The 25,255-nt window shown below is 56.7% G+C and overlaps 2 protein-coding genes across 7 annotated transcripts; one reads left to right on the top strand and one right to left on the bottom strand.

Moving 5' to 3' along the window:
* Positions 1-2,780: 2,780 nt before the first annotated feature.
* ECE1 (endothelin converting enzyme 1) lies at positions 2,781-15,246 on the bottom strand. Of its 5 annotated transcripts, none has more exons than XM_039697411.1 (18): positions 15,134-15,246; positions 11,938-12,024; positions 10,877-11,018; positions 9,968-10,180; positions 8,527-8,651; positions 8,034-8,243; positions 7,751-7,942; positions 7,085-7,227; positions 6,885-6,999; positions 6,564-6,674; positions 6,214-6,312; positions 6,022-6,099; positions 5,546-5,649; positions 5,232-5,342; positions 5,034-5,101; positions 4,767-4,957; positions 4,579-4,674; positions 2,781-4,302 (listed from the first exon to the last, which is right to left on the bottom strand). In XM_039697411.1, the coding sequence occupies exons 2-18, from the start codon at positions 12,022-12,024 to the stop codon at positions 4,126-4,128; spliced, it is 2,262 nt and encodes a 753-aa protein (XP_039553345.1). In that variant the 5' UTR covers positions 15,134-15,246; the 3' UTR covers positions 2,781-4,125. The 5 variants fall into 5 exon arrangements, with proteins under 5 accessions (XP_039553345.1, XP_039553342.1, XP_039553346.1 ...); XM_039697408.1 differs by lacking the exon at positions 15,134-15,246 and adding an exon at positions 15,008-15,126; XM_039697412.1 differs by lacking the exon at positions 15,134-15,246 and adding an exon at positions 13,052-13,110.
* A 1,066-nt stretch (positions 15,247-16,312) lies between these two features.
* On the top strand, positions 16,313-23,911 carry ALPL (alkaline phosphatase, biomineralization associated). 2 transcript variants are annotated; one of them, XM_039697481.1, is made up of 12 exons: positions 16,313-16,451; positions 17,285-17,376; positions 17,446-17,565; positions 18,586-18,698; positions 19,280-19,454; positions 19,542-19,717; positions 21,079-21,222; positions 21,369-21,438; positions 22,080-22,214; positions 22,718-22,909; positions 23,015-23,134; positions 23,232-23,911. In XM_039697481.1, the coding sequence occupies exons 2-12, from the start codon at positions 17,319-17,321 to the stop codon at positions 23,483-23,485; spliced, it is 1,557 nt and encodes a 518-aa protein (XP_039553415.1). In that variant the 5' UTR covers positions 16,313-16,451; positions 17,285-17,318; the 3' UTR covers positions 23,486-23,911. The 2 variants fall into 2 exon arrangements, with proteins under 2 accessions (XP_039553415.1, XP_039553416.1); XM_039697482.1 differs by having other exon boundaries at positions 16,406-16,425.
* The last annotated feature ends 1,344 nt before the right edge of the window (positions 23,912-25,255 follow it).

Genomic DNA, 25,255 nt, shown 5'->3' with positions numbered 1-25,255 from the left:
AGCTGCCTGTAAACACAGCTGCAAAAGAGCTTCTGAACTCCAGAATCTTTGGATGTGACACTTTTTGCCTATTTAGAAAAGAAAAAAAAAAAAAAGGCATTTTCACCATATTGTCTGCTGAAACTCCCAAAATGCACTGGCCAGGCAAAGGAGCCAGGCTCCCAGCTCTGCCTTAAAGCCCTTCCACAGTCAAAGTCTCTCCCCAGCCATGTTTTTCCCTTTTTATTTTTTCCTGAGAAGAAAAAGCAGCTATGTCTCCCTTCTACCTTACACAGGACGATTTGGCCAACAAATCCTGCAGATTTTAGAGCCTGAGTGAGTTCCAGCTGGATTCACACCCTTCTTGCCGCCTCTCCATTTTGTTTTTCCTCCTCTTTTTCCTGCTAGCTCTGTTAGCACCTGGGAACTGATGTGTCACTGTGGGCAGCTGGAGCCTACAGTGCTGAGCTCCTGTTTCAGAGCATCACCAGCCCTTTTTCCAGTCCCACCAGTGCCTCGTGTACCTGCCACAGCAGACACAACCTCACAGCACAGAGCGCAGTAGGAATGCTGGAGCTGTTGGTGAGTTTAGGAAAATACAGGATTGGGGTAAACCCTGCAGGGATGCTTGTGAAGAGAAAAGTGTAAAGTGAGAAAAGTGTAAAGCACAAAGCCATGGTCCTGGGAGTGAGTGAGGAGATGCAGCCTTCTTGTTGACTCAGCCTGGCTCTGAGTGAAAAGCCAGTGATCAGAATGAGCAGGTTCCAGCTGCAAAGTGGGATTTAGAAACCTGCTCCCCACCTCCCACTCCCTATCCTCCCACCTTCAGGAATGTGTGGCTTGTTCAGGGAAGCTTTTGCTCCTAAAATCTGGTCATCCCAACTACATGACCTCAGTACTGTTGTGATGTGTCAGGGGTCAGATCCTACCTGGAGGGAACAAAGCAGGGAGGAAAGGGGCAGTTCAGATGGTTCGGTTCAGCCTCTCTCCAGCTGTCTTGGCCCCACCAAACCTATGAACAGCCCCCATTTCCAGCTCTGTTTGTAGGCTCCAGCATGATCCAGGTGCCTGCTTTCACCCAGCACAGCACAGCAGCACCTCCCTCCTTTGGCTTCTCCTGCTTTTCCCTGCACTGTTCCTCTTCCAACACCCTCCAGACAAAAAAAACCACCCAATATTAAAAAAAAGAAAAAAAAAAGAAAAACAAAAAAAGAAAAACAAAAAGGTCCTGCTTGGAGCTTTCCCCATTCTTCCCCCTGCCCGGGCTCAGCCCTCAGCAAACAACGTCTCAGCCCTCCAGGGCACAGCTGAGCACAAAATAAAGCGAATACCACCCAGGACCAGGCAAGCCCACACCAGGCGCTGGCACGGAGCAGGATGATTCACCTCCTGCCCGCTCTCCCCGTGCCCGCAGCCTCCCAGGGAGGAAAACTCCCTCCACCTGAGCCCACATGGGCAGCCTTGACCACGGTGTCCCCCACCACAACACAGCTCATGGTCACCCTCGAAGTTCTTCCTGCCCTGGGGCTGCTCCTGAGCCATCACCTGCCTGGTCCCTCCCTGCAACTAAGTCCCAGAGAGCCAAAGTGTTTCCTGTTTGGATGGTTCAACCACTTCTAACAGCATCTCCATGTGACGCCTGTGCTCCCTTCCTTGCTCCTTTGCAGCTGGGAAAACACCCTCCCACCCCAGCCCCACTCTATTCCTCTTTGCCTTACGCCCACACTGTTTTTCTCTTTCCCTAGGAATGCAGGTATTCCACCACAATTTAAACACGTGGGGCCACATCCAGACCAAAGTGGGACTCCGGTAACACCGCTGGTTCCTGCCAGCCAAGCACTGGAGTTGCAGGCAGCGATTTTCTCGGCTCCACCGCCCTCTGCGGGTTTGCGCCATTTCCAGGCAGATCTCGGGGAAAACAACGGCCTCGGCTGCTCTCAGCGCTGCAGGAAACAGAGGGCCCCACACTGAGTCGTGCAAGCACAGAGTGAGTGCTATTACTACATTTTGATTCCATCTGGGTGAGAAAACACGGTAAAAACAGCCAGAGAGGTATTTTAATGTCTTATTTATGCAACACTCATGTCCCCAGCTCACTGCTAGCTCAGTTCTGTCCCTGACAGCAGCAGAAACACTCTGTATTCCCAAAAGTTTGCTACCAGTGGGCTGCAGCCTCCCTGTTTTGCCCCAAATCCAGCCCCTGATAACAATTCCTAGGTTAAATAGCAAAGGAGTACCCAGCGCTTGGTGTGGTTAACGACCATCAGCCCTGACAGGCGCTGGGGTAAGGCTTGCAGGGAGCCTGCAGTCCAGGTCCTGCCTTACATTTTTTGGGCAAGCCTGATGAAGCCATGGAGCATCTGCTCAAAGTAAATGTTGGCCTGTTATGGACTTGGCAGCATCCCACCAGCATCACCAAGCCATAAATAAGGGAGTTTGGAGGGAAACCTGCACAGGGCCTGTGCCACTGGATCCAACCACAGCCCAGCCAGCCAAAAACTCACCGGGGAGGAAGGAAAAGCATCTGGGAAAGACCTCCCTGCCAGGGAGCTGTGTGGGGCCATGCCATAGAGATGGAAAGCAAAGAGCCACCCGCAGTGAGAGTGAGGTTTTTGGGCAAAAACCCCTGGATTTAGCCTCTAAGAGAGGCAGCAGTCACCAAGCACAGGCTGGGAAAAACCTCATTGGCTCAGTTTTGTCAGCGTGGGACAGTTTCAGTGGTGTAGACAGGGAAAAGAGCACAAATAAATGGATGCAGACCCTCCTGCTATAAGAATATTTGAGTCGTAATCAGCTCCAAATCCAGTAAAAAGTATTTATTATTTCAATTACAATAAGCCTCCGCATAGGGTGAAAAAATAGTTACAAAACCCCAGCCCCTTCCAACCCTCCCTTTACATATAAATATTAAAAATCCCTCTATGTCTCTGCTTTGTCTAGAGCAAGAAGACAACACACAGCACCTGAGCTCCTGTCAGTGCTTTCCCCTCAAAACAAATATTAAAAACATCCCTTAAAACAGTCCCTCAATGCCATCCTGATCACTTCTCACACTGGTGCCAAACCAGCTGTGGAGGGACAGAGTTTTGGGGGCACATGGTGCTTTTGGGGCTTGCAGTTTCCCAGGCAGAGGGCAGGCTTGGCATGAGAGAAGCAGCGGCAGGAACCGCCTGCACTTGTCTGGGAAGCTTTAGGGCCAGGAAATCCTGGCTGGCCTGGCTTCAGAGGAGAGAGGAGGGACAACAGGATGCTTCATCCACCCCATCACCACCTTGGTTACATCTTTGGTTACGTCAATTTTTCCCTTTATGCTCTGAAATGAAAGCTAATCCCAGGAGCTGCAGCATGCCAGCACAGCCTCTGTGGCTTGCAGCATCCTCCAGCTCTGTCCCCAGGGCTGCTGTCCCTAATTTTCCCATCAGCATCCTCTAAGGGTAGTTCCTCCCAGAGAAACACAGGATCCAAGACTGGAAAGATATCCACAGCCCTACCCAGCTTCCCTGGCCAAGGGACTGTCACCACAGGGTACTGCACCTACGGCTGCACTAAGTAAAAAAAATTAATAAATATACTAATATTTTACTAAAAAAAGGCTTTTAAATGCATTTTCCCTGAAAATTTCCAGTGTATTCCACAACACATGAAAAAAAATATATGTATTTCCCCTTCCCCCCTCCCCCCCAAAAAAATATATCTTAAAATATTTTCCACCCTTGTGTGCGTATCTTTGGACAGAAGGTGGAACATCAGGTGTATCTAGACACGCAGACAAACCTGCTGCTGCTGCTGGGGGTTCCCTTTATCACCTCCAAACCAGAGGGCTTTTCCGGGTGGTGGGTCAGGCTGGAGCGCTGTGTGTGTAAATACAGGCAGTGCCCACAGATGCCTGTGCCTCGGCACTTGGCCCAGTCATGGTGGGAAAGAAGAGACCCCCAAACCCAAGTCATTTCACCAGCAAGCAGGGGGATGAGGAGTTTTCACAGTGGATTGAACCTCAGACAATGCCAGGGGCACAGACACTGCTCCGGCTGAAGAGTCGGGCTCTCCGTGGCATGGAGAAGTGGTTTGAGCCTCAGGGACTGGGGAAGCCCAGCTGTTGGCAGAGGACAAAGCAACCAGCCGCTGGTTCCCTAGGGCACTCGCCCATCACCAGACTTCACACTTCTTGAGGGGGTTCATGGGGGAGCCCGGGGGGCAGCTGAAGTGCTCTGCAAACTCCTGGGAGTTGGAGACGGTGCCGATGACGCGGAAACGCGAGGGGCTGTGCGGGTCGGTGATGAGCCCCTCGTGCGAGCTCTCCGGTGTGCGAACCGAGCACCACACCTGCAAACGGAGCACAAGGGGCCTGAGTACTGACACCCATCACCACAGGGCCAGCTCGGTGCTGAATCCAACCTCTCTGCCTGCGTGACAGGGGCCAAGGCAGCTCAAGCTGCAGCTTTGTCTTCCTTTGTAACCAGCACCACTCCAATCTCATTCTCCACCCACTACATCATCTCTGGAGGACTCCGTTTTGCCATCACACCCTCCCAACCCCATCTGGGTATGCTCCACCCCCAAATATCTGTGTTCCCACCCTCCCAAGGTCACCACATGTACCTGTGCAAAGCCAACAAAGAAGAGCTGGTAGTTGGTGAGGCCGAGAGTTGGGAGTGTTTCTTCATCCCCATTCTTTTTCAGCCAGTTTTGATATGCCTGAAAACCAGGGAGCACAGTGGGCTCAGGAGACAACACAAATCCCACCACACCATGTCCCCCTTCGAATCTCCCCAGCCCCATGGTCCTACCCGGTAGGCGGCCTTGAGGCCCCCATTATCGGCGATGTTCTCCCCGAGGGTGTGCTTGCCATTGACTGCCTCACCGTTGACAGTGTAGTTGCTATACTGCTCCACCATGCACGCTGTCTGATGCTTGAAGGCCTCCACAGAGGAATTCTTCCACCAGGGACGCAGGTTGCCGTCTTTGTCATATTCCCGGCCTGCAAAACCACGGTGGATTCTTCATCTCACACTGGCCACCCCTCCAGCTGCCCACCCACCTGGCCGTGGTCATACCTTGGTCATCGAAAGCATGTGTCAACTCATGGCCCACCACCACACCAATCCCACCAAAATTCAGGGACCTGAAGGAGGGTAATGAAGGAGGGTAAAGAAAGCAGCTTCTGCTCTCCAAAGCCATGAAATTTAGCCAGAGATTTGGATATAAGAGGAAAGCTGGGAATCCTGCCCTTTCTGTTTTCCCATGGCTCTTACTTGGGGGATGCACGGGTATAAAAGGGGGCCTGGAGGATGCCGGCAGGGAAGACAATCTCATTCTTGGTGGGAGAGTAATAGGCGTTGACCGTCGGAGGTGTCATGCTCCACCTGCAGGAACACGAACATGACCACCATGGCAACACAAGCCATCGCCAGTGTTTGCTCCAACAACATCCACTCATGTTGCAAAGCCATTGTCCTAAATTTATCTCCTCAAAACCAGCACAGGCTGGTGGACACCAAATCCCAGTGCTCCAGATGTGCTGATATTCCCCACTGAGTACAACAGGGAAGTGGAGCAGAGGACTTACTGGTCCCGGTTTGGCGGTTTCCGGAGCTGGTCAGCCGTAACCCTGGCTGAGAAGTTGTAAAACTGCATGACATTCTCAAAATAGAGGTCAGACACGGCCTCGTACTGCAAAAGAACAAGATGTGAGTGGTGTGTGGTGATTGCCCAGCCCCACTCCTCCCTTCACAGTTATGTCTGAGCCTCTAGAGCCAGCAGTTATGGCTTCTTCTCCTCTCCAACATCTGTTTAGTCTCTAGAGGGCAATGAATCACCATTACGGAAAACGGCTCCTCCTTTTCCCAGGCAGGGATCCCAAGAGCCCCAGCCACCCCAGGATTGGCCCACAGCTCTCTGAGAAGTCCCAAGAGAAGAGCCAAGGACATCAGTGAAACCCTTCTGGAGGAAACCTGGGGTTCAAGGCTGCCCTGAAGCCATGGTGATACAGACACATCCTGTACCTCCTATAGAAAACCCAGAGGACATATCTGACCAACTCACGTCATTAAACACTTTATCCAGCTCCTTGGGGTCCATGATGAATTTGGGATAGCCAATCATGTTGTAGATGGCATCTGCCTGGAGGGTGAAAAGGACCAGAGTGCTCTCAGTGCCAGAGATGGAGGACAGGCTCTCCCTGTTCCACCATCTTCCACCCTCACCCTCTTCCCAGCGCAGCCACCAGCACCTCACCTTCTCTTTGGCTGATTTCCTCGTCTCTTCATCCATCCACTGCAGGGTCTCCAGGCTTTCCTCGAAGGCAGTTTTAATCTCCGCGATCATTTCCTCCGCCTAGACAAAACAAGGCAGCACAGCGTCAGTCCAAAGAGCTGGCTTCCTGTCCCAGAGAGGTCAAGGACCTTCACACCACAGGGAGGAAAAGGCTGGGAGGCCAAGACAACACATGGTGAAAAACCCAGCACACAGAGATGCACAGCGAACACAACACAGTGGACAGAGAAACATCGTCTGCCCCGACAGTTCCACCACTGCAGAGGCTTTCCCAGCAACGGGACTCGCATGCTGCTGCCTTGGGGACATACCACCTGCTTGCTGTCCTCAGCAAAGGTGGCCTTGACAAACATGGCCCCCAGGGCGAAGCCCAGGTTGTTGTCCGTGTCACTGATGCAAAACTTCCAGCGTGGGAGGCAGCTCTGCATGGGACAGGAGGTGGTCATCAGCAGCAGCACGGAACAAAGCCCTCCACATTCCCACCCCTTGCTCCACCTGGCCCACCCAACCTTCTGCCACCCCAAAAGCTGCCCCACATCTCTATTGTTTGGATGCCACATGAGAGGGCCTTGAGATAAAAAGCCATCACCATTTTAATGGTGATTCAGGTGCACTGAGGACTTCACCCTCACCTTCTTTGTCCCATACATCACTTCCATGAATTTCTCCTCGGCATCCCGGAAGCGCTGGTCAAGAAGTGGGCTGGTTTTCCGCACCAGGTTCCAAATCATGTAGTTGTTGAGCAGACTATGGTAAGAGGAGGTGAGTAGGCAACAGCACATTCCTGCCCACCCTGGGTACCCGGGTCTCCGTACAGGCTGGGAGTTCTCACCACTTATCCGTGGCCAGGATGAGGTCAGAGACCTGCTCCAGGTACTCCTTGGCATAGACCACAACGGGCTCTGACTCGTTGAGCTCCACAGGGTAGAAGACCGTGGAGAGGAAGGGCATCCAGTCCACAGCCGGTGCCAGCTCCTGCAAAAGCCACAGTGCTGCTATGGACCTAAAAACCATTGCAGGGGTTGCAAGGGTTCTTGAGCTGGAATTGGCTGTATCAATGTCCATTTGATGGATTCAGCTAATTTTGCAGAGGCCAGTTCCTATAACATCAGAATCCTTGAAAGGTTGAAGGGGAGTAAACAATTTCCTCCCACAAAGAAAGAAAAGAAAGTGGGGTGGGTATCAGAGATGTTGACACAAGTTACAGCCCCTCTGGGGACACTGGGAGGTTACCAGGCTGACATCCAAGGGCAGCAGTCCCAGGAGGACATAAGTGCTGCAGTAAGACAGCTGCTGGCCCCAGGGGTGGTCCAGACGCTGGGAGGAAGGGTCAGGGTAGGATTTCCCCAAGGAGGACGTAGGCCAAGCTGTTGCACAAGAGTTTCCCAGGCTATGTCAGCTGGTGTCAGGATTCCCAGAGGAGCTGTGTTACCTTCACCCGTTCACCCCACTTCCCAAACCACAGCAGACTGGGGAAGCTCGCCAGCTCCATTCCTACCTTTAGTTCTCCTGCTGTCATTTTATGGTAGATGACCTCCTCATCCCGGTGCTTCTCCTGCGGGATGGTGATGTTGGCCAAGGCCGTCTCAAAGTCCAGGATCTGCTGCATCTGCTGCCGCGTTGACTCCTCATCGGTACCTCCCAGGAACATCCCCAGCTGCACCATGTAGTTCAGGTACCCCGCGAGCACCTGCGTGGTCAGACAGGTGGGATCAGCACAGCAGGTACCACCCACCCATGGCATCCCCCCAGCCAACCCACATTTCCCCCAACACCCTCACCTTCTCGTTCTCCGTCTTGTTCAGGTAGTAATCCCGCGATGGGAGGCCCAGCCCTGACTGATCCACCTGGATGACATTGCTGTTGGAGTTCTTGGAGTCGGCGCTGACGTAGACGGAAAAGAAGGGCGAGGTGCGATAATGCGCCGTCACCTCCCGCAGCGTCTCGTTGAAGTCACTGGAACACGTACCTGTGATGTTCCAGCCACCCAGCTGGGGACAGACAGCAAAACCAACTTTTGAATAAGAAACAAACACCTGAAATGGCTTCAATATCTCCTCAATATCCATCCTGGGGGGAAACATCTTGCAAGGCGGCTAAAAAGCCCCATTATAGGATTATAAATCCCTGCCTCTGCCTGACCTGGCCTGGGGGATGCTCTTATGCAGGAATCACCAAGAATGGAGTATGGAGGGTGCTGGGACTGCCCATGACTGAGCTTTTCTCCCCATTTTGCAGAGGGAAGATGGCTTTTCCACAAGGAGTGGGACAAACCTTTTGGATGAGTTCCATGAGTGGGGTGGCACGCAGCTCCTCGATCTTGCTCTCGTTCATGCAGGCTTGGTAATAGCGCTGTGCCTTGCGCTCTGCCTCGCTGGACACATTGGCCGTGGTATTTTCTGTGGAAAGTACCCAGGGGGAATCACATAGGGCTCCAGGGATGGGCATCTGCTGGACCCAAAAGGATTCAGCCCCATCTTGGACAAGGCTAAACTCCAAAAAGGCGCCAAGGATTGTCCCAGTAGTCCCCACCATAACCCCAAGGGCATCCCATTGGCCCCATCCCTTCCTGGCCCCCTGCCCCCCTCTCCTTTCCCACCCACAGTGACTGCTCCAACTCTTTGGGGACAAAAGATAAAGAAAGAAAAAACAAAGAGCATTTTTATTTTTCCAGCAGCTCTGATATTCCCAGCATCATCCAGCCCCGAGTGCTGCCCTTGCCTCTGTGCTGGTGCCCCCCAGACCTGTATTATTTATTCCTGCAAAAAGGAACAATAAACCCATTTTTCTCCTCTGCGTCCAAAACCTTCCTTTCATCTCCCCAGCTAAAATTCTGCTTCCCCAGAGGGTTTTTGGTTTTTTTTATTTATTTTCCTGATGACACAGCTTGCACCTTTGGCTTCCCAGCTGTGTGGTTTTATTAACTAAAGGTCCCTCAGCTCCAAGGAATTCAAGGAAATGCCGACTGTGACCACTTGGCTGGAGGCCCAGTCTCTTCTCCCGGTAAAACCAGCGCCAGATTTCTGCGGGAAAAGCCAGGGACGAAGCTGTTCCCGCGCCACCCCCTTTCTCTCAAAAGACAACACTCTTCCCAAACCTTCTCTTTCCAGATAATCAGCCCTGGCGCAGTGGAAAGTGCTGATAAGGAGCCAGTTGTTTGCTCAAAGCTTGAACAAACCGTCCCCGCCGGTTGCTCGGATAAGCCGCTCTGCTTCAGCGTTCGCACGCAGAGACTGAGCCCACGACCCTCCCTTTGCTGGGGGAGTTTTGGCCCCCCAAAAATGGCCATACTGGCAGCCAGCCCCCCAAAAGGCTACTCACAAAGGCTGGAAGTTATAGCACAGAAAATCATATATCCTTGGGGTGGGGTGATACTGGGGCACTACAGCCTCTGAATGCAGTCTGGAGTGCACATCCTGAATTTCAGAACTCTTGGGAATGTCACCATGGGGTTTACAGAGCAGAGGCCTTTCCCCTACTCAGCACCACAGACTAGCAACACCACAGTCAAAAATCTCAGTACAGTCAAAAATCTCTAGGAAGGCAATCAAAGCCAGGATCCGTTTCTCAGTGTCCTCACAGCACGCGTGTCACAGACTGGTTTGACGCTGGAGGTCAGTTCCAAACTCGAATTTCCATGCAGATGTTTTTGGCATGCCTGGGACCCAACAGGGCTCCTGAGCATTGCGGGGTCCCACTGCTCCCATGCACTCACCCAGCAGGTGCTTCATGATGGCCTGGTTGTGCTCCCAGAGGTTATTGAAGGTGCCCCAGCGCGAGTGACCATCGGGGAGGGGGTTGGCCTTGATCCAGCCCCCACAGGCGTAGCTGAAGAAGTCCTCGCAGGGATTCACTGTGCGGTCCAGCGAGCTGAGGATGGAGCTGGTGATGGAGATGCAGGCTTCTGACAGGCACACAGCAGGCGGCCCTGGGGGGCAGGGACAGGTTCAGCTCCTCTGCTGCAGCAGAATGAGCGGCACCACAGAGCATCCTGCCCCGAGCTGAAGGATATAGGCAAATACCTCACCTGGTTCCTGAGCATCCCACCGTGCACCTTACCACCCTGCTCCAGGGCAAGCAACATGGACCAACATGCTGACTTATAGCTCAGCATCCTGCTCTATCATCCCATCCCAGGGCAAGCATCTCGTCTTATGCCCAAAGATCCTGCCCAGTGCCCAGTCAACTACCCTGGGGTGAAGAATGCAGAGAAACAGTCCATCCTGTACTCAGCCTTCAAGTTCCAGGATAAAGGATCAGAGAAACACCGTATCCTGCATCTGAGCATCTCACCCTGGGGTGAAGGGGTGCAGGTGACCATGCTGTCTTGAGCCCAAAGATCCCACCCCACACCTGAACATCCTGTTTGATACCCAAGAATCCTGTCCTGAGGTGAGGGGTGCAGGTAAGCATCCCACCCTTGCACTCTGGAACTCCCCAGCAACCCACTCTGGTCAAGGGGGCAGGATCCCTGCAAAGCTGTTTGCTCAAAGCTTGAACAAACCATCCCTGCTGGTTGCTTGGATAAGCCGCTCTGCCTCGGTGTTTGTATGCAGAAGCTGAGCCTAGGCTCCTCCCTTTCCTGGGGGAGTTTTGGTCCCCAAAAAACGAGCAAAGGACTTACTGGCTTTGTACTGGAAGATGAGTCCCAGCAGACAAGCCATGAGCAGCACTGCCAGCACCCCCACCAGCACCACTAGCTGCTTCTCGGCACGCGTCCGCTCGGCCCAGCAGCCCCGGCTGCCCCGTGAGCCGCGGAAGTTCACCTGCGGGAAGAGCAGCGTCGTCTCCCCGCTGGCAGAAAAACTCACTGACGCAGCCCCCATTTTGCTTCCCACAGCCCACAGCAGACATTTAGCCCCGGCAAGGGATCCGTCATGGATTGGGCTGGGAAAGGCAGCAGCTGCCTTCCAGAAACCGGGCAGGAAGGGCGGCACAATGGCAGGAAAGGGAGCGGGACGAGCGCTTTGGAGGGCTCACCTGCTGTCCCGTGCCACCCTGATCCCCTCCTCGAGCACAGCGTAACCCCACAGCTGTCCCCATCCCCACCACCAGCACTGGGACAGGGTGGGGGCTGCATCGAAAAGTGCCTTAACAGGATACTCCCACTCAGCCAAAAAACATCCCCAGGAAACATCTCGATGTGACGGCAAGCGGAGACAGCCCCGCCGGGAAAAGTAAAAACACATTTGGGGCAGAAACCACCATTCTAGGGACTGATGGAGCTGGGATTGGGGCCAGGACAAAGAAGGTCTCACAAGACCTGAACCTTTTCCGGTGATGCTGGACACTGGCAGCAGTGGGGTGTTTTCTTGCCACCCTCAGCCCTCTTTAAGCTGCTTTCCCACTGCCTGGGGAGGAATTAACCTAATCCCCTTTTGTGTGGGGACAAAACTCCCAGTGCTTCGATAATTGCTCACCCCAGCCATGCTGGGAAGGGGTTTGGCAGCAGAAAAACTGGGAAGTGGAGTGTTGAAACAGTGCAGGCAGGATATGGCCCTGCTGGCTCCCTGTGCCAGAAGGGGAGCAAAGGGCAGCAGTGGCAGGAGCCAACATGGCTCTGCCCACACTGGACTTTACCCCCCAGACACTGGTCAAAGGTAGAAAACCCTTCTGCACCCCCTTTGCTGCTTGCCAGGACACAAAATCCCCTTTTTCCTCCCTAAAAGACACATGAAGCTATACCTGAAAGCCATTGGGGTATCCATCACCGTCACCAAGGGACTCCAGGGGGTCTTCATCGTCCAGCGTCGCCCGCTTGTAGGTCGACATCTGCACAGGGAGATCAGCAACAGAGGTGCTCAGTGGCCCGGAATGAGGAAGAAGATGAAGGAGAAGGAAGGTTTACACACCTTCTAAAGCCTCCTCCTCCTCCGAGGAGCAAAATCCCGAATGGCTCTGAGGTAGTAAAGCACTACACAAATGCCGGAGGATGGTTATGGAAAGCAAAGAGGGCCGGAGCCAAGAGCTGAGCAAAGCCCGAACCCGCCTCACTTTCCCCCGGGGCCGGGTTGTGCAACCTCCCCTTCAGCCTGGAATAAAGCCGGATCCACCTCCGCCCTGCAGCGGGGAGAGGGACCCCCCTGTGCCAGGGAACCCCGGAGTGCCAGGCACCTGGGAAAGGCTGGCAGCAGAGAAAATGGCTTTTCTCCTGACACTCCCGCCCTACGCCCCATCTGCGAGCCCCGCGCACCGTGAAACAGCCGGAGACGTCCCTGCGAGCCCCCAAAAGCGACAGCACCAGGAATTTCAGCAGTGGACGGGCTCCCTCCCGGCGCCGTGTCCCCTGGGCATTATCTTGTGCTTGTGCCCGGCTCTTATCTCATCCCCGGCAGAAAAACAAGGAAAACCTCACGGGTTGGCAGCCAGCCCTTATCGTGCCGCCGCTGCTGTTTCCTTCCCCCTGGCACTGCCCTGCCATCCAGCCAGATTGTCTCCCGAGGGAGCAAACAACCCTCCACTCCCCTCCGAGGGGCTGAGCACCCCAAAATCCACCGTGACCCCGCCACCGATGGCCCGAGCGGCACCACTCACAACCCTTCACCCGCAATCAGCGCGGGGAGGGGGCTTAAACCCATCTGGATGTCCCCATCCCGCTGCCATCAATCCCAACGGGATAAGTTGATCCAAACCCCGCACAGCCGTGTCTCAATTTCTCCTGGCAGAATGAAAGCACCGGTTCTCAGCCTTGTTTCCAATAGCAGCATTCCCAAACCCCGCTTTGCACACTTAATAACAAGTCTCATTCTCTCCCCGGATCCCAAACCCCAGCCTCAGTTTAATTAACCACAAAACCCACCTGGGGAAGAAAAAGGGTTAAAACAAAGAGGTGGTTTCCCTCCTTGGTTGTACCGAAATCTGTTTCCAGCCCCAAAACCTCCCCTGGGCACCCGCCTGGAGCCTGGAGCCTGAGAACCGTGAGGCAAAAGAGCCTCAACTGCAAGATTTTATCGTGGGGAAAATCTCTGTTTAGAGCCTATTTTTTCCCAGCCCCTTTCACTTTTTCCCACCTATTTTAGTACTTCGCACATGGCTGAAATTGGCAGCTCCGGGCACAAATCCCCGATCACGCGGTGGGGGAGAACCACGTAGCCCCCACGGCTCTGCAACACCAAATTCCTGGAATCCCAGCTTTCACTCCATTTCCTGAGGAAATGCAATCTTTTTTTCCTTCAGCGATCCCCCACCCCGCCTACCCTAGCCCGAAAACAAGGATAAAGACCAAAAAAAGAATCCCTTTCTGTTCTCCTTTCACAAGGGATGTGCTGGCTCAACCCTGTACCAGCCATCAGAGAATCCAAACTGAGCCCGAGTTCCCCAAAACACCCCCGGGAGGCACTGGGATCGACCTCCAGCATCGTTAATTTGAGGGGAAATCGGGTCCGGGAGGTATTTTTAACATCCATATCCTTAATATTGGGGGCATAGTAGCACCTCGGAGTGCTCCCCACCCTCTCCGACAGGTGAAGCGGGAGCACCCCTTTTTGTGGGGCAAAACGGGGTAGATTTTGTCACACACCTCCCCCCTCCAAGTCGTTATTTGCTTCAATCCGAATAAAAATGCATTCTCCCCGCTCCAACAGAGTGGGGGGCACCCACATTTAACCCCCACGGAAGGGATTTTCACTCTCTTTACAACTTATAAAAACCTCAGCATTAAATAGCCTGGTTTTACCCCGAATCGCTCCTTCTCTCTATAAACAATAAGCCCCACGTGCTCGGAGCCCGCACACCCCCAGGAAGGCCCGGGGAGCCCCGGCTGTGCCCCGGTACCGGGGGAGCCCCGAGCCGGTACCGGGCACCCCGAGCCTCCGCCGGCCGCTTTCAATTCCCGTCCGGGCGCCATTTCGGAGCAACCACGGCCACCATCGCCATGGCGATTCCTCGCCTCCCCCCAGCCCCTCCATCGCCCCGAGTCCACCCTGAGCCCCCCAGGTCACCCCCGCGCCCCCAAAGCCCCGCCTGGCAAAGCGGCGCCCACCCGCCCCACCCCCGGCACCCATGGGTGCCCCCGCACCTCCGCAGCCCGCAGCCAGCGCCCTGCCAGGCTCAGCTTGCTAATTAGGATGTCCGGGGGTAATTAGCAACTCGTGGTGTTAATCAGGGGTGCCGGTGTTAATCAGGGGTGCTGGGAAAGTGTTTTGGGGGCGCCCTCTGTTTTGTAGGGAGCACCGACTGCAGATAAAGTAATTTTTTTAGAAAAGCTTAAAAAGCAGCTAAAAAAGGGTTAAACTTAAAAAATAAATAGGGAGGAGTACAAGCCAGTTTGGGGGTGTTCGCAAACAGCCCCACAAAAGTGGGTTCAGCTGGGTGGGGGGCGCCCCCCTCCCTCTGCAGAGGGAAACACGGTGCGGGTCTGGGTCAAGAGTGGATTTGGGGCGGCGGGGGGTTGAGGGGGCACCCAGAGGGGGGCACCCACTTTGGGGTCTCCACCTGGTGACCCCCCCCCCGGCCACAAGGGGCAAGTGGGGCACCCAGGGGTGCTCGGGGGTGCAGCGGGGGTCCCTGGGGGTGTCTTAGGGGGGTCCCATGGGATGCAATGGGGGATCCCTTAAGGGTCCAATGAGGGTCTCACGGAGCCCCTCGGGGGTCCAAAGGGGGTCCCGCGGGGATCCCCCGGGATGCAGTGGGGGGGGTCCTATGGGGTTACAAAGAGCATCCCACGGGAGATGCATCACCCGCGCCCCGCTTCGGCCAAGCGGCCCCCGCTCAACCACCCCCAGATTTGGGGGTGTCGCTGGGCCCCCCCACTCACCATGGCCGTCACCCCACTCCCGCCGGCCCCGGCCCCGATGGGGCGAGCGCCCGCTGAGCCCCGGCACCGCTCGTGACGCCGCCGCGGCCTAGCGAGGGTGGCGAGGGTGACGAGCGAAGGATGTACCTGGGATGGGAAACCAATGGGGCCGCGGAGGGACGGGCTTCCCGCACGCCTCCTTTAACTCTTTCGGGGGGCCCCAAGCCCCGTGTGGGGGGTCCCGCGTGCCCCGGCGCTGCCGGCAGCATCCCCCCGAGGCAGCCCCGGCTCCCCGGCCGGAGGGGATGCGCCGTCCCGGGCTGCGAGCGTGCAAGGCGCGGTCCCGGCGCCGGCCGCTCGTGCAGGCGCGAAAGCGCGCGGGGCGAGCGCGCGCCCGTCACGGCCACGCGCGCGCGCGGGCGAGCGGGGGCCACCCACGGGCCGCGGGAGCGCGCGTGTGCTCCCACCCGTGCGTGGCCGCCGGTGTGGCACCGTGAGCTTCCCCGCGGCGGAAAGCTGCCCTGCCACGGGGACGGGAATGCAATCTGCCGAACACGCGCCCTGCGGTGCCGCCCCCGCGCCCTGCGCTGCCCCGGCGGGCTGAGCACTGGCACGCTCATCGCACCCGCGGGGCTGCACAGCGCTTCTGCTGCGCTGCGAAAGTGCCGGGGGGTGCAGAGAGGGTGGGGAGGGGAGAGCGTTCCGGGGGGATCTGGAGGGTCCGCAAGCGGCCGTGCCCGTCCCCCGGCATCGCGGCCGTGTTGGGGTTCTCTCGGTTGCGCCCCGAGGCGCCCGGGGAGCGGATTTTTGGGCTGAGACCGCCACCTTCTGGGAGGTCACGGGCGGCTCCGTGGGTCATGCAGCCCCCCGGGCCCACGCCTCGCGGGAATTGGGGCAGGGCTGGGAGTCCCCCCCGCCCTTGTCACCACGCCGTGTTTGTTGTGGGAGCTACAGTAATGCCGCGGGATCCCACCAGGGATCCCTCGTGGGCTGCTGCAGGAGCGCGTGCGGGGAAACTGAGGCAGGGAGACCCCACTCATCTCCATCACCCCCACCCCAACCCCTCGCTGGCGCCGCTAGCACGGTTCGGGTGAAAATAATGCAAAATCCGGCAAAACACACATCTATCCCGCCAAGAGGCACCCCAAACTCCCGCGTGTGAAGCGGGGCAGGGCTGCTCAGCACTTACAGCCGGGCTTGGTGCTCCCCAGTCCTCCCAGTCCTCCCAGTATAACCCGGCAGAGGGCACCAGTAAGCCCAGTTGTGGCCTTTTCTCCTCCCGCCCCCCCTTGCTGGCAGCAGAGGGAGGGTGGAGGAAGGGGAGGAGGAGGAGGAGGCGAAGGCCGGGTGCGGGGGGATTTAAGGGCTCGCGGTCCCCCCGGCCCGGCCTCCTCCCGCCGCCCAGAGGGACGTGGGTGTAGGGACCCAAGTTAGTGCGGGTACGAGTGTGACAGCCCCATCCCCGGTAAGGACCCCCGGGGCCACCGCTGCCGTCCCGGGGGAGGGAGGGAGGGAGGGAGAGAGGGAGGCTCTCCGGGGAGCGCGGGTGAGGGGACGTGCGGCGGGGGGGAGGTGCTGTGGGGGTGATGGGGACACGAGAGTGACACGGGAGTGCGGTGGGGACGTGCGTGTGAACGGGGACACGGAGATGCTGCAGGGACCTGGGTGTGCAACAGGGACATAGACATGCAGAGGGGACACGAGCATGTGGTGGGCACACAGACACGGGATTGCGTGCAGCAAGGACATGGATGTGTCATGGGACGTGGTCATGTGGGGACATGGGTGCACAACAGGGACAGAAATGTAACAGGGACACAGGTGTGTGATGAGGATGGGGACAGAGGTGTATGATGGGGACATGGCACACACAGGGGACGTGGTGGGGACACGGGTGTGTGATGGGACTGCAGATGTGCAGACATGGACATGGGGTGGGAACACAGAGGTGACAGGGACACATGATGGGGACACACGAGAGGTGCACAGGCACATGATGGGGACATGGGCATGGAAGGGGAACACATATTTGATGGGGACATGGCCATGTGATGGGGACCTCACTGTGCCACTGGGGCTGTCCTGGCTTCCCCCAGCTGGGGCTGGTGACAGTGAGGTGACGCCGCATGGGACTGATGGCCAGGGAGGCGGATGGGGGGGAAGCTGGCGTGTCCCCAGGGGGGTCACATCGGTGACCGTGTAGGGAGGGGACATTTCTTTCCGGCCTCGCTTGGCTGACCCCGGGCCAAAGGTCTCCTTGGGAAACTGAGGCACGAGCCCGTGCCACCCACCTCGCAGCTCTCTTCTGGCAGCCCCCGCTCAGCGCCGCAGGATGAAGGCTCTGTTCATCCTCCTCCTCGCCCAGCTCTGCTCAGCATCGCTGGTCCCAGGTAGGTGAGGTTTGGAGGGAAGCACCCCAAAAACGGTGCTGTGGGGTGCTATGAGCCCGTTCCCTGCAGAGAGGGAGAAGGACCCCGAGTACTGGCGGCGGCAGGCGCAGGAGACCCTGCGGAACGCGCTGCGGCTGCAGCGCCTCAACCAGAACGTGGCCAAGAACCTCATCCTCTTCCTGGGGGACGGTGAGATGGGATGGGAGCACCCACCCCAGGGCGGGGGCAGCGGGGCTGGGGGGCATGGGGGGTGATGGAGTTGGTGCATTAAAGGAGTACTGGGATAAACTGGGGCTTCACACATTGGGTGTTGTGGAAAAATAGGTGCTGGGGTGAGTTGTGTTCTGGGATAAACTGGGTGCTGGGATAAACTGGGGTTCCAGTAAATTTGGTGCTGGGTGCTGGGATAAACTGGGGTTCCAGTAAATTGGGTGCTGGGATAAACTGGGCTGCAAAAAGATCGGGTGCTGGAATAAACTGGGCTTGCAAGAAGATCTGTGCTGGGGTAAACTGGGTGCTGCAATGAACTGGATTTACAAAAAAGTGGGTGCTATTGTAAATTGAGTTCACATTAAACTCAATTTATTTTGTGGGTGCTGGATAAACCAGATTTGCAAAAAAATATTGGTTGCTGCAATCAGTTTGGTTTGTGTTAAGTTGGGTGCTGCGGTAAACTGGGTGCTGGTATGAACTGGATTTAAAGTTGAGTGCTGCAATAAATTGGGTTTGCAAAGAATATTGGGTGCTGGGGTGAACTGGGTTGCAATAAATTGGGTGCTGGCATTGAACTGGGATTGCAGTAATCTGGTGCAGGGATAAACTGAATTGGCAAAGAACTGGGTGCTCAGGTAAATTGGTTTTGCCATCATTTGAGTGCTGGCATAAACTGGGATTGCAATAAAGTAGATGCTGGGATAAATTTGGTTTGCAAAAAAATTGAATGCTGGGATAAACCGTGTGCTGGAATGAATTGGATTTGCAAAAAGTTGGGTGTTGCAATAAACTGGGTTCTGTGATAAGCTGGCTTTGCAACTGGGACAAACTGGGAGCTGGGATAAACTGGCTGCACAATAAACTGGGCTTGCAAAAAATTGGTTGCTGTGATAAACTGAGAGATGGGATAAAGTGGACGGCGGGCTGAACGGGGTGTGCAGTGAGCGGGGTGAGCGGGGTCTGCTCGGGGCGGGCTGTGCTGACGGTGCCCCGCAGGAATGGGCGTCTCCACGGTCACGGCCGCCCGCATCCTCAAAGGGCAGCTGCACGGGCAGGGCGAGGAGAGCCTGCTGGAGATGGACAAGTTCCCCTTCGTGGCCCTGGCCAAGGTGAGCCCCCCGGGGCACCCACGGGGACACGACACCCACCGCAAGGTCACGGGCGGGCGGCATCGACCGAGCCGAAATTAGGTCAGGGGCGGGCGAAGGCAGCTGGCTGCGGTGCCCGCTGGCCGTGCCAGGGGCCGGCCGTGGGAACGGGAGGGGGCAGGCGGAGCCCGCCGGCTGCGGGACGCCACGGGACCCCCCTGCTTCTCCTGGGCTCGTTTTGCTGAACAAAACATTTTAAAATAATAATTAAATCTGAAGCCAGCAGCCACCTCCGTTCACCCCGTGGGGATGCCCGTGGCAGCGGCTTCCATCTCCCTGCCAAAAGATGGACTGAAAAAAGGCTAAAAGCAGCAAAATGCAGTGTGGGAGGATGTGCCCCCACCGTGGAGGGAGCAGGGGGTGAAATGGGGGGCAAAGGGCAAAAGAGAGGGGACACAGGTGGGATGGGGGTCTGGGGCAGCCAAACAGCACAGGGAGGGAAGCCCCAGGGGGGGAATGCTGGTGCTGTCGGTGGCACTGGTGGTGGTGGAGACAATGCTGGTGGTGACAACAATGGGGTTTATCCATCTCCCACCTTCCAGACCTACAACACCAACGCCCAGGTGCCCGACAGCGCGGGCACGGCCACCGCCTACCTCTGCGGTGTCAAAGCCAACGAGGGGACACTGGGGGTCAGCGCCGGTGTCACCCGGGACCGCTGCAACACCACCAAGGGCCAGGAGGTGACCTCCATCCTCCGCTGGGCCAAGGAGGCAGGTGAGGGACGGAGGGACTCCCGGGCAGGAGGTCCAGCGGGCGGTTTTGGGGGTGTTCTCAGCATTGTCCCCTGAACTGGTGGCACAGGCAAGGCCGTGGGCATCGTCACCACCACGCGCGTGACCCACGCCACGCCCAGCGCTGCCTACGCCCACTCTGCCAACCGCGACTGGTACTCGGATGGAGAGATGCCCCCGGACGCCCTGGAGGGGGGCTGCAAGGACATAGCCCGGCAGCTGGTGGAGAACATCCCTGACATCGAGGTAGGGATGAGGAATGTGCCCTGCAGTCAGGGGGATGGGACCAGGACAGCCTGGGGTGGGGGTTGGATTCATGCAAGGGTGGGGACAGGGCTGTGGATAGATGTGTGACCAGGACTGCCAGTGGCTGAAGAGCCAGGACTCCCAGGAGATGCTGGGCTGGAAACACCAGTGGTTGAAGAGCCAGGACTCCCAGGAGATGCTGGGCTGGAACCACCAAGGGGTGCAGGGTCAGGACTGTGAGTGGGTACAAGACAAGGACCACCCCTGCAAATGTGAGGTTGAGACCAGCCGTGGGTGCAGAACCAGGATTGGGGGTGGATATGGGGCCAGGACCACCAGTGGGTGCAGAGTTGGGACCCTGATACAATGGTGGGCTGGGCTGACCCATGGGTGCAGAACCAGGACCACCCAGTGGTGCAGAGTTGGAGCCCCAGCAGATGAGGGATCAGGACCACCCATGGGTACAGAGTTGGGACCCTCATCAAATATGGGATCAGGACCACCATGGGTGAGGTATCAGCACTTTCAGGGGACATGGGACCAGGAAATTCAAACATAGGTCTTGGACCACAAGCACCTGTAGGTTCAAGCCCCAGACTCACAAATCCATCTTAGCCTCCTCCTTTCCCATACTTCCCAGACCCAAAACTCTTCCTTTTTCCCCAGTTCTGCTCCTTACTGTGGATTTATGCAAAAATTCAACACTGTAAATAAATCTTCTTCTGTCCTTCAAAATAGCCCCAAAGCAAAACATCCCAGCCTGTTATTTAGCTCTTTAATAGCCTCTTTTGCTGTTTTTTTTTCCCTTTAATATAATTTTAACTCTGTCCCAGGCTGGAAATAATTATATAGTGGGGAAAAGACTTTTTTTCCCTTCTTTTTTGTTAATAATTTTGGCGTTGGTGTTTTGCAGCTTTATAATTCACCTTCTACACAGAGAAAGGGGGAAAAAATACAAAAAAACCATAAAATCTCTGCTAGGTTATAAATAACAGTGGCCAAATAAATCAGGCTCCAAAGCAAACAGGGAGAGCCGCGGGATGGGGCTCCATCCCAGCGGGTTCATGTGGGGATCCCAATGTGGAGCATCCTTCCCACAGATTGGGGAAAAAAAATATTCAAAAAGCCAAATCCCTGCTGAAAATGGTTATTTTTGTCCTGCATTTTAATTAATAGGAAGATATTCAGAGTTATTTTGAGCGAGGTGAAATTCCTCGGGTGTTTTTGCCCACAACTCCAGGGCTTTCCTGGACATCCTGCTCCGCCCCTTTGGGGTCTTCCCCCATTAAACCCCAGCTGGAGGGGGAGATTTAAAATAATTTTAAATTCTTTAAAACTACATTTCCGCCCCTCTTTTGCAGGTCATCCTGGGTGGAGGGCGGAAATATATGTACTCCAAAAATGTCAGTGATGTGGAGTATCCCCACGAGGAGAAGCAGCGGGGCACCCGCCTGGACGGCAGGAACCTCATCCAGGCGTGGCAGGAGGCCAAGCCCCACGGCAAGGTGACAGGGACTCTGGGGGGTGGGTGTGCACACACATCACCCCCTGTAACCCTGCAGAGCCATTCCTGGGGGTGGCATATCTTGGGGAGCGTCTCAGGGGTGGCAGAAGCAATGGAGAGGTGACAATGGCTGTCCCCTGTCCCCAGGTTGCTAAGTACGTGTGGCACCGGCGAGAGCTGCTGGCACTCAACCTCAGCCGCGTGGACTTCCTGCTGGGTGAGTCCATCAGCTCACCATCACCTGGGTGCTTTGGGGGACCCCTGTCCTCTCCTGGGCTGCTGGGGCAGCTGCAGTGGCCAGTTATCCTCCAAGGGTGCTGCTGCCTCCAAGGGATGGGGGTGCCTTGTCCTGGGTGTGCTGGTAGCCCCCAAAGATGGTTCTATTCCCTTGGGGATGCTGGTACCCCCCAAACGATCCTGTTACCTCTCTGGGGTGCGGGGACCCCAAAGGGATGCTTTGGGGTGCTCCTGCTGCCCCCAGGGATGCTGGTACCTCCCAAAGAGGCTGCAATTTCCCTGGAAATGCTGGTGCCCCACCCTGGGGAGGCTGGTGTGCCCTCAAGGATGTGCTGCCCACCAGGGACAATGTTACACTCCCAAGGATGCTGCTGCTCCCACCCTGGGACACATCTCCCTCCTCGGGATGCAGTTCTTTTGTCAGCAGTGAAATTCCCATCCCAACTGGAATGTGGAATCCAGCGGGGCAGGAGGAAGGAAGGGCTGGGATTGTCCGGTTTCAATCTAATCTTCCTGGATCCAGTGGTGTGTGAAACACTTGAGTCAGCACGAGGAGCAGGATTTGGCCCCCCTTTTTCTTTTGGTGGAAAAGGATGTCTCCAGCAGTGTCCCTGTCCCCAGGCCTCTTCGAGCCAGGGGACATGATGTACGAGCTGGACAGGAACAACGACACAGACCCGTCCCTCAGCGAGATGGTGTCCGTGGCCATCAGGATGCTCCAGAAAAATCCACGAGGGTTCTTCCTCCTGGTTGAAGGTGGGAGGTTCATGGGGGTGCAGAAATGGGGTATAAAAGGGGGCAAGGGGAAGTGCAAAAAGTGAGGACGGGAAGGTGGAAAAGGATGATAAAGGGGGTGATGGAAGACCAAAAACGGGGATTAAAGGTGATGGTGCATAAAGGGAGGATAATGGGGAGATGGGAGTCCAAAAAAAGGGGATGACAGAGAGGAAGGACGAAGGGGTGGTGGGGGATACACAAATGACAGATAAAGGGGATATGGGGGAATGCAAAAAGAGGGGTAACAGAGGCAATGAAGGTGCAAAAAGGGAGGGATAAAAGGGGTGAAGGTGGAGTGCTAAAATGGATAAAGGGTAGGGGGATGAAAAGGAGGCATAAAGGGGCTGATGGGGGTGCAAAGGGGAGGGTGTGGGATGTAAAAAGGGGGATAAATGGGGTGGTGGGTGGACGCAGAAAGGGAAGAAAGGGGGTGGCAAGGCTGGGAAGAGCAGGGCAATGCCGAGCGGGGCCGGGTTCCGCAGGCGGCCGCATCGACCACGGGCACCACGAGGGGAAGGCAAAGCAGGCGCTGCACGAGGCGGTGGAGCTGGACAGGGCCATCGGGCTGGCCACGCGCCTCACGTCCACCCAGGACACGCTCAGCGTCGTCACCGCCGACCACTCGCACGTCTTCACCTTCGGCGGCTACACCCCCCGCGGGAACCCCATCTTTGGTGAGCCCTGCTGGGGGACACCCTGGGGACAGCTGGGGGACACCCTGGGGACAGCTGGGGGACACCGTGGGGGATTCCATCCTGCTGACTGTGCCACACCGCCAGGTCTGGCCCCGATGCAGAGCGACGTGGACCGCAAACCCTTCACCTCCATCCTCTACGGCAACGGCCCCGGCTATAAAATCGTGGCGGGCGAGCGAGAAAACGTCTCTGCCGTGGATTTCGGTGAGTATGGTCTGGGCCAAAACCCCTTAAAATCACCCCGGCTTGGCTGAAGGAGCTGGGTTCTTAAACGATTCTCACTTCTGCTGTTTGCCCCCAGCACACGCCGACTACCAGGCGCAGTCGGCCGTGCCGCTGCGGCAGGAGACCCACGGCGGCGAGGACGTGGCCGTGTTCGCCCGCGGGCCCATGGCCCACCTGCTGCACGGGGTCCACGAGCAGAACTACATCCCCCACGCCATGGCTTACGCCGCCTGCATCGGCTCCAACCGAGGCCACTGCAACGCCGCCGCCCGCCCCGCCACCCCCCTGCTCCTGCCCTTCCTCGGCCTCCTCCTCCTCCTCCTCTGCTAAAGTGCCTCTTGCAAATCACCGAGGGGGATTTATTTTTAATTCATCCCCCCTTTTTATTTTTCTGTGGACAGCAGCGCCCGGGAAAGAGGAGAGAGAGAACAGAGAGACTCAGCGGAGCAAAAGCAGCCGCCGGTGGTTTGGTGCTGGGAGCTGCCTCTGTAAATACATGGTTCCTTCCCTATAATTAGCAGCGTTCCCTGGCCTATCCCAAAGCCGCCGCGGGATTTGGGATGGCAGCCGGAGCCTCGGCGGATAAAACCCCCTCTTTGAGCGAAACGCGATGGGGCTGGGTCCCAAAATGCCTCTGCGGTCCCTTGGCTGAGGACTGACCCTGGTGCCCAACTCGTCACATGCGTGGGGAGCCAGGGACCACACGAAGATGGGAAAAAAAATTAACTCATTGGGTTAATTTGTCCCTAAACTTGGGTTTTGTTGTCTCCTCAGTGATTTATTTTGTTTTAAAATTCTTCGGGTTAAAGCAATTTGCTGCCCCGGGAGGGATTTGGGAGGGGTTGGGGCTGGGGTTGTGGAAGGGGGGTAAAGGCAGCGAAGCGGGATGTGGGGGGTGGGACGCCCTGGGACACGCCCTCTTCTTTTGGGTGAGGTAATTAGGGGGATAATTAGTAGGTGGGGCCACAAGGGGAAAGGGCTTGCTCAGCTGGAGGGGTGCTGGGAGCGACACTGGGTGGGCAAAGAGTGCTGCGAGCGGACAAATGTCACTGTGCTTGTGCCAGTGTCACTGTGCTTGTGCCGGTGTCACCGTGCATGTGGGTCCAGTGCCTTGCACATGCCAATGTCACTGTGCCAGTGCCACTGTGCGCCTGCAGACACTGCCTGAGCTCAGCAAAAGGTGCCCTGCGTGTGCAAATGTCACAGGGATGTCACGGTGCAGCGTGCCTTGCACACACGGAGCTGTCACCGTGCCTGGATTCCCCGTGCCATGCACAAAAGGCACTGTGCACGTGTGACTGTCACGGAGTGACACGCAGTGAAAATGTGCAGTGCAAACACGTGCCCCAGTCCCTGTGCTTGTGCAAACGACCCCACGGTGCCCCTGAGCTCCTGTGCTTGTGCAGAGGGCTGGGAAAACACTGCCCTGCCTCCCCCAAAACCCCCTAAACCCCTCCCTCATCTTTCATTCATTCACCAGTTTTATAATTAAAGGTCCAGTTCCTCATTAACAAGATTCCTCCAGAGCAGGTGCAGGCTTTGACCCCGGCAGGGCTGGATTTGGGGGCTCTGCCCTTGGCAGGGCAGGATTTGGGGGGCTCTGACCCTGGCAGGGCTGGATTTGGGGGACTCTGACCCCAACAGGGCAGGATTGGAGGAGCTCTGTCCCCGGCAGGGCAGGATTTGGGGGGCTCTGACCCCGGCAGGGCAGGATTTGGGGGGCTCTGACCCCCCTTTGCCCCCCCAGCAGTGCCGGTGTTGCCGGATCCCAGCGAGGCCGGCTGCTGGCACTTCCCAGAAGTCGGGCAGCCCGGGCTATGTTTAACCACTCCCGGGGTGCCGCGTGGTTTTGGGGGGTTCGGGGGGGTGGGAACCACTTTCCCGTGGCCGGGGGGTTGGCAGGACGCCGGTGGCCACGGGGCCATGGCCAAAGGCCACTCCTGACGCCGGGCTGACCAGCAGAGCTGGCAGAGGCTCTCTGGGGGGGCTGAGGGCACCGCCTGCCATATTTTGGGGTACTTGCAGCCCCCCAAAAATAGGGAGCATCAAAGAAAGGCTTTGCTCGGTCCAGCTGCTGTGAAACCCCAACACTTGGCTAAA

The sequence above is a fragment of the Passer montanus genome, unplaced genomic scaffold (assembly GCF_014805655.1).
Source record: "Passer montanus isolate IOZ18808 unplaced genomic scaffold, ASM1480565v1 scaffold118, whole genome shotgun sequence".
NCBI classification, from domain to species: domain Eukaryota; kingdom Metazoa; phylum Chordata; class Aves; order Passeriformes; family Passeridae; genus Passer; species Passer montanus.
The sequence above is the reverse complement of the archived record's forward strand: the minus strand, read 5'-3'. Positions and strand labels throughout refer to the sequence as shown.